The 8395-nt window shown below is 38.1% G+C and overlaps 1 protein-coding gene across 1 annotated transcript; it reads right to left on the reverse strand.

Annotated features, from left to right (window-relative positions):
* Window positions 1–551: 551 nt before the first annotated feature.
* On the reverse strand, window positions 552–1376 carry LOC104153583 (forkhead box protein D3-A). The gene has a single exon (XM_009689533.1). It carries the CDS (start codon window positions 1374–1376, stop codon window positions 552–554), a length of 825 nt encoding a protein of 274 aa, XP_009687828.1.
* Window positions 1377–8395: the final 7019 nt, after the last annotated feature.

Genomic DNA, 8395 nt, shown 5'->3' on the forward strand with positions numbered 1-8395 from the left:
ATCATAGTATTTCTAACAGTATGGTCAGTGAAAAGTAGCATTTCAAAGACATTCACAGCTGACAATGGAAACATGCATTAATGCTTCCTACTCTATAACATAAATGTAAATATGTACATCCACATATTTGAGTATGTAGTTAATATGTGTAGTTATACATGCATGTTTGAATCTAATAGAACAGTAATATACACTAATATGATTAATATAGGACAATTTTAAAAGAATTTCATTGGTTGATCAGTCATAATGGACTTACTCTTATACCAAATAGTCTGTGTGCTGCAATTGACAAGCAGAATTATTAAAATTAATTTTAATTGTTATAATTTCAAAGCTAATACTTTCAGGTAATAATCATTGCTAATCACTGGCTTACATAGGTAAGTACTGTCTTTTACTGTCTTCAAGTACACATAAACGTACAAAACCATAAAATACATATTAATATACTGCATTTAGACAGAGTCCTAAACAGAGCTTCTTGCAAAGTTATCGCACTTTAAGTGCAGGAGACATTCTTTTAAGTACTTACAGATGTGTCTGAATGCTTAAGTTCGCTGCTGCTTCTGAGAAGAGAAAAGAAGTGAATTAGGGAATGTCTGTTGAATATTTAGAAAAATGTTCTGCTGCATAGCTGAAGTAGCAGGAGATCCGTAAAACCAGTCCACGGAAATGCTCTGTGCTTCATCAGACTGTGGCAGAGGTGAAAACTTCCCCATGGTTAAATCATAATTTACCTTCCATTTTTGGTATTCATTCACAAACTGCAGTCTGTCAGCATACAGCATTTTCCACAAAGGATCCAACAGATAATGTGTTTGGTAAAGATAATTTGGTGCTGGGTAAGAAGGATAGTGTCCCCAAGGCGTGAAATAATTCACAGCAAGGCAAGGCTCCAGCTCCTTTTGACGTCCTCGCTTTCGTGACCTTCGATGTTGCCTGAAGTCCCCGTGAACAAAGTCATTTAAGTTTGATGGGTGGATACTCCAGTAATTTCCTTTGCCATCCTCACATCTTCCCACTTTGATGAAACAATCATTTAGTGAAAGATTGTGCCTTACACTGTTTCTCCAACCTCGACCTTTGTTCCTGTAGAAAGGAAAATTTTCTTCAATGTATTTGTAAATGGCAGCTAAATTGAGTTTATTTGCAGGGGAGGAGAGAATTGCCTTTGCAATTAAGGCTATGTAAGACAGAGGTGGCTTTTCCAAAAATCTTCCTTCATCCACACTCACAGAAAGACTGTTTTTGATGCGTAAAGGGGAGCTGGGACTTCTGGGTAGAATCCTGTGAACCAGTTTTCCTTCTTCTCCTCTTCCAAACACACAGATTTCTGGAATTCCTTCACTGTTTTCAGAAATATCTTCGGTCATTATAGCAGCATGAAGTCTAGCCTTTATTTTAAGTGTCCCGATATTTTACTGTAAGTATGCAGTTGAATAATTGGTCCATTGAATATAAACTGCAGGTGAAATGGAAGCTGGACTCTAAACGCGCTGCTCTAATGTACCCAGATTCCTATTTTATACTCTGTTAGGTCAACATCCTTAACAATGAAAACTGAACTGCCTATGTTTACAAAAGTCAAGGTGCAAGTCCTAGCTGAATGAAGAAAATACAAAATAATTATACTACGCTAAGTATGAAGATAAGCAGACCATGACGTTAGCCTTCCACTTCATTATAATCTGAGAAAACACCCTTCAGTGTTCCTCATTGAAACATAATGATTAGTGAAAAAATGATTGTGGTCAGATAGCATTGTGAAAGGATTAGACCCTTCACTGATAGGCAGAACAAATTGAAATCAACATGTTGGTTCCTGTGTTCTACACTTAGTCAAACATGTTGTATTTAGTACAATAAACATTTGTTCTATGCACTAAAAGAAAGTATTGTGTGAAATGAAACTTGCTATCAAATTTTGTAGCTGCAGGGTACCTATTTTGGTGAAATTGAATTAAAGCACAAATAAACCAAATTACTCCCTATTTTTTTTCTTAACTCTTTGATCCCAATTGTGCAACTAGTTTTCCAGCTCAGTATGTGTGCGGCCAATCCTGCTGGCCCAAGAAACCACTTGAGGGAGTGAGTACTGCTCAGAGAAAGTGAGCACTGTACCCTGGGACCCTCAAAGCATGAGCTGTGACATTGCCCTCAGAGTTGTAAGGTCCGATACTATTAAGGATAGGATGATCATCTCATCTGGTTAGTCAAATAAGCTAATTAACCATGTTTTCATATGTTCTAAAGTAAAACAGAACTAAATGGTAAAGGTCTCAAAAGAGAAACTTGCTCTTCCGAGGAATCTCTTTGACTACCATATTGCATTCTTTCGGGTCATTTTTTATGTTCAAGTTTGTATTGCCACATGAGATCACTTCTTCAAAGCATCAACAGCAGCCATGAGGGTTCAGTTTTTTGAGGCTGATGTTGATGCTGTTGTTCAGGCTCTGTGGGACTCTGAAAGAAACCCTATTCATTTCCTTCTCATGCTGACTTCGGCACAGAGAGAAAGAGAGAAAGAGAGAGAGACACTAGAGGTTCCATTAAGCTAATCCCTTGCCCTCTGATATTGGAGTTCACATCCTAGCTGATGATCATCTTGATTGGGCAGTTTCAGGATTTTTCTCAGGATGGATTATGGATCTTTCAAATTCACCAGCCTATTTTTCAGTTACTCCTTACAGTGTCTTTAGATCAGTAAACAAAAGACTCATGATGTAACGTTCACTTTGGTAGGTTGTTTGTTACCTAGCATTTCTGTGTCAGGGCAGAACTGTCAACTACTTGCTTGCAAGATTTAATAGACAAATTTTCCACTAACCGTGCAAATGGGTATACCTAGTGTCTTGACTGAGAAGCCTTGGGTTATTCAAAAGTCCTCGTGATGCCATGATGAGCTAGTGAACGTTTCTCCTGGGTCTGAGGTCTCACAATGTCTCCTTGTGATATTTACCTGCCCCATCCCTACTGGGAATTCTTTGCCTGGCACGTCCCAAAGTTGCCATCATCTTTCCATTACACCAGTGGCTATTCATAACCTTGTGATGGTTATGAACACAATTCTTTCTCTCTCTCTTATTTGCAGCTGAACAGTTCCTAGATCACAGCAGAAATTGTTAAGATTAGTTCTGAAGTGTGTGATCTGGCACTTTTGACTATTTATGACATTTCATCCCATTTCTGTGGCTGCAGTTTGTAAGGTAAATCATGCCTAAAAAGGTTTGCGCAACGATAACATCAGAAATTTGATTTAGATTCCAAACACTGGATTTGACATAGCTGGAGTTTTTGTTGTCCTTATGGAACGCTCTACCTTTCAGCTGTAGACCAGAGAACAAATGCAATTCACTTATGGCAAGTTCCTTCCCCCATGTCTCCAACAAGACATGCGGAATGAACCACATATTCTGCTATTTTAGTTCTGACTTTGTAAATGGTGAGGATTTTACACAGGGACTAGGCGTAGAGACTGTACTTTGACTGAAGGACTACAAGAGCCAAGTTAAATCAAGAATAAGCAAAAACATCTTATTAAGGTTTTCAATTTTAAGGGCATGCTTTCAGAAACCGAGAGAAATGGTTAAAAATGGAGCCAAACTGAAGAGTTCAGAAATTTAAATGTAGTAAAGGCTTTACAAGCCTGTAAGTCAAAAGCACAAAAGTTGAACTTGAATGCTAAGCAAGAAGAAAAAAATATGTAGGAAAGGGCTTCATGCTTGAACAGATGAATAATCACTTCAGAAGGGATATTATCAGTAAAGGTGGAGTCTACAAGGAATCAAACATAAAAGGTAAGCAAAAAGAGCTTTATCTTGCAGAGCTGAAAGCCTGGATCTCTAAGATAATTTTTTTTTTTTCCAGGTATGTGCTCGAGGAAAATATTCACCCCATACTTCCAGGTATCTTACTTTCTCTTCCTCTCAGGCTATTTCTGGAAAATTTTTTTTCCTCTGAGTCCTCTCTTTAAAGGTGAAAGTGTAAAAGTCTCCTCCCTTTTTCCCCAAATCAAGGTTCCTTCTACGAAATCTAAAGCAAAAGTCATGTTTTATGCTTATTCTTTGTAGGAGTCTTCCTGTCACTACCTGAAATGTCTGCAAAGCGTTCATACTGCAGTGAGAATCACCTTCACTTGCTCAAAGTCCAGTTTCATCTGAAATGAAAAATCAGAGGCAGAGAAACCATACTCTCTACTCTTACTATACAGACCTTGTCCAATCTGTGGAAGCAGATTCTTCTTCAGATATCCACATGCACCTTATTATAGCAGTGCACTTGTTACTACATTCTCTTAAGTGCTGCCAAAACATTAGATGATTAAAAATCTAAGATTTTCCTCAAAACACTGTAATAAGGAATAGGATATCTTTGGTATCAGCTAGACTAGTTAAATTGTTTTTCATTTTGATTTGTCGATACATGAACAATTTGGAAGATCTGTTATAATAATGCAATCTCTGTTCTGAATTTTGACTGTGCAAAAATTGTCTTTTCCTCCGTCAGTATATTGCTGTCTGTCATCAATCTAAGTTAAAGAGAGTTTTGTCATTGACTTCACTATAAGCAGAATATAACCTTACAATAAGTACAAAGACTGCAATTATTACTCCTGGCGCAGTGAAACTAGTGCAGTTTTTAGAGAGTGAGCTCTGGGTCACAAAAAATCAATAGTAATAATGACCAGTTTGCAGTCATAGGACCAAGTTTTGTAAAACTTTCTGAAGTTACATTCAATCTGTAAGTGAGAGCAGAAAACAACTGAGGGCAGCCTTTGTCCTTAGCCTTTATTTCTGATATTTAACTAAAATCATGTGGTATTTTGAGAGAATATCTTGGTTAAGTGAAGTGCTATGCTTTCTTCCTTACGTCCACGTACTTTGCTATTTCAAAATACCCCCCACACACACACTATGCTAACAATGTTTTTTAAAGGAATAACCTTTAAAATCTTTCCTCCACCTCTTGTTCACCACTTTTGACCATCTCTACAACGAGAAAGTGTTTTTACTCCTTATCCTAGTAGATTTATTGAGTAGCAGTGAAGTAAGTAATATGTCTCATACTCTCAGCTGAGGTAGTGCAGTTTTCTAGGGCACTAGGGAATACACTATTAGAAAGCCAAGTGGAACCAGATTTTATGTTGCTCGTCATTAGACCATGCTTAAGAAATAATTTTTCAGTTGACACAGGTTCTCTCTCCTTCCAGATAAGACCAAGAAAGATCAGTCAGCCAGGCCTGACATATGATAATAGATATGCCAAAAAACAGAGGCAGGTGCCAGTATTTTTTAATTAAAAGGCTACTTTGCTATGCTTTTGATGTTCTGCTGTGTGTGTAATTAAGTCCCAAGCCTGCTGCCTCCATGATGTTCTCTCCAGGAAAATTTATTTTACTGTTCACAAGAGCAGCTACTCCACATAAAGCTGTGTTTTTTCTGTGCATTCTTCCTGTTCTACCTCGTTTCCACTGTTGCTTAAAAAGTGTTTAAGAACACCTAGAAAGCATTTGTCTTGATTCAATATTTGAATTTAGAGAGTCCAAAAATGGTAAGAAAGATGAGGCTTTAGAAAAGAAGTACTTAGGGCAGTTGTCCCATGAAGATGTTCTAAAATTCCAGTCTGAAGTCTGGTACAATCTAGAAGGAAATACTTAATCTGTTGCCTGATTTAGGTTTTTTTGGGGCGCCTTCTTGCAAGATGCGGAAAACAAATGACACAACCTCAATATACACTTTTGACTATATACTTACCCCCTTACGAAAAGTCAAATCCAGTACAAACTGGCCAGGCAAGTCTTAGATCAGGCGGAGAACCTGACCTTCTGCACTGAAGAAAATGAGGCTTGTGGATAGGGAACAGCTTTCCACAGACGTGGGATATTCCTCTTCTCACCCGTGTTCTTTGCTTTTCATCTTTATAGCCAGAAGTATTTCTTTCCTTTGTAAAGATAAAATCTTTTCTCTTTCTTATATTGTTTATTTCTTATACAATGTTTTTCTGTTTCTTATTTTAACTGACCGTACTAAGTACCTACTGCTTCTCTTACTAAATAATAGTGCAAGATTGAAGACTTTATCACTCAATGGCAGCACTTATGCTAAAATGCTAACTAACCCTTTGGTTCCTTAATCCCATATTTCTTTAAATCCAAGATAGAAGCAAAGGAGTTGAACTCAATGAATGACAAGAGAGTTACAGATGCACAGGTGCACACAATGTTAGTCAATTAAAGTCATTAACATTTTTTGATTTTGAAAAAAAAATTGTCCTTAAATAAATCTTTTTTTCAGAACATCCTGCAGCTCATCGTTACTTCATAAGCAACCCTTTTCATGGCATGTACTGATTTGTTTGATGGCTTAGTTAGAGTGTCTAACCCAATACATACTGAAGCTAACAGAAAGACTCTCTTTGGCTGAACTGGTACTGGACTGGGCCTAGACAAAGCACTACTTGATTTTGGCAAGCTCTAAGGTAACAAAAGACACAACAGAAAATAGTCAAGAGCAGAATCCTCTTTAACCAGTCTTAATCCCGTCTTCATACAATCTAACAAGAACACTAGTTTCCATGGTTTTTGTTTTTCTGCTTTTCTCCTTCCCTTTTCAGCTAGCAATGAACCAGTTCTAAAACCACACCTTGATCTGAGAAAAGCCCTTCCTTCTTCCAACTCAGTGTGCTCAGAGGCATCACTGCCTTTCTGCCTAACCCCTCATACCCAAGTGGCCTGCTAGAGCTCATTGGGCAGTTAGCTTCCCATTTGCATTTTTCTCTGTAGCTTTTTATAAAGACACTTACAGAATAAAAAAGGGAAATGGCTTGTAAAAGAATAGGTGCTACCATTATGATAACAGTGTCATAAATAAGTTCTCCTTGTTTACATAATTACTGCAGTAGTAGTTTCTTGGATTATGTTGACACAAGAAATTGAGTTGCTGCTAGAGCAAGAAGCCTCATTTTCCAAACTGTACCTAGTTCACACAATACAAAGCCAAAATGTGGATACAGCAAATTAGCTCCACAGATATGTGCAGAGCAGTAAGCAGGGGCAGGCAGAAGTGATGCTTCTGGGGTGTCACTGAGTGAGAGCTCCTCTGGACTCTCCAGAGCTGCTCTGCAGATCTCACTCCATTTTCTTAAGCAGTTGTTAGTTTATAGCTGGATAGCACTACCATCTGTCTTTAAATAGGAAATCTTTAATGCCTTTACTGTTGGCTCTTGTTGAAAAATAGGATTTGACAGTACTGGTTCAAAATCAGCAGTATCCCAGGAGGTTATGGGCTATGGTAGGGGTTATGCAGTTTATGATAGAAAGCTGTTTTATAAACCTCTCCTTACATGTTTTTGCCTCAAAGGATGGTAGTAATAGGAAAGTATGAATATTTGTGTAATAGTGGATGAGACAACTTTTGAGAGGTCGAAGTGGAGAAGCAGTGGAAAGACCTGGAGACGTCATCATGGAGTGGGAGACTGCCTTATCAGAAAAGGAGGTTCATAGGGAAGTCTTAGTTTATCCTATCGTCTAGTAGTAGACATACCCAGGTTAGCTTTAAAAGCACTAGTGGCGTGGTAACAACAAAAGAAAGAATTCAGCTCAGCCTGTGAAACCTGAACTGTTTGAAAGTCTGAATGAAGAGTTAGCTTTCTAGCCTGCATGGAGATCTGTGATGATGCCAGTAATGCTATCAGTTTCTGATCTACCTAATTCAAAGCAAGTCCTGCTATATTTATTAGCTTATACTGCACCACTAGATTACAGGCTTAGCCTTTGAGAGAGACACCAGGGAAACAGCAGAGGTTAGGTAATAGGAAGGAAAAATGTGGCATTTTAAGTTCATGGTGTTTGTCCCATGAATCCTGCATCTTTCCACATGTGGGATGCTCTTGAGGTAAAAGCCGAATGCCAAGTGATTAGATTCAGTGAGAAGCCACAGTTTCATTTCACATCATGGGAAGCTGTGCTCAAATGTTGAAAATCCTTTAAACAGTGCAGTGTGTTTCTTCCCCCTGTTTACAGCTGCGTGGCACAGGGTTTGTTTTTCAGGTTTACCTGCACAACTTAATTCTGCACCTTACTTTTCTCTCCATTTGTCTGAATAATAAACGCAGGCTAGCACTAGATCATTTCATAATATAATCAGTGGCAAATTCAGTCATATTTACGGAGGTGCATCACAAGTTCATCTCCAGTGTACTCACTTCAGTGTTTTATTGCATTCCTGGTTCATTTAAGTTGTGATGGCTTATCCTTAGCTAGAATAAATTGACATAGGCCTAGGATCTGACCCAGTGAGTTAGCATGGTATAAAGCCAGGGCAGAATGTGACATTGCACTTTTATATCTGAAAACACCATAAATAATGGCCTTGAAAATGAACATGGGAATTGA

This window comes from Struthio camelus, chromosome 1, assembly GCF_040807025.1.
Source record: "Struthio camelus isolate bStrCam1 chromosome 1, bStrCam1.hap1, whole genome shotgun sequence".
NCBI lineage: Eukaryota > Metazoa > Chordata > Aves > Struthioniformes > Struthionidae > Struthio > Struthio camelus.

What these genes read in the sequence shown, in the direction of transcription:
- LOC104153583 (XM_009689533.1), bottom strand. Translation starts at nt 1,376, where the DNA reads ATGACCGAAGATATTTCTGAAAACAGTGAAGGAATTCCAGAAATCTGT.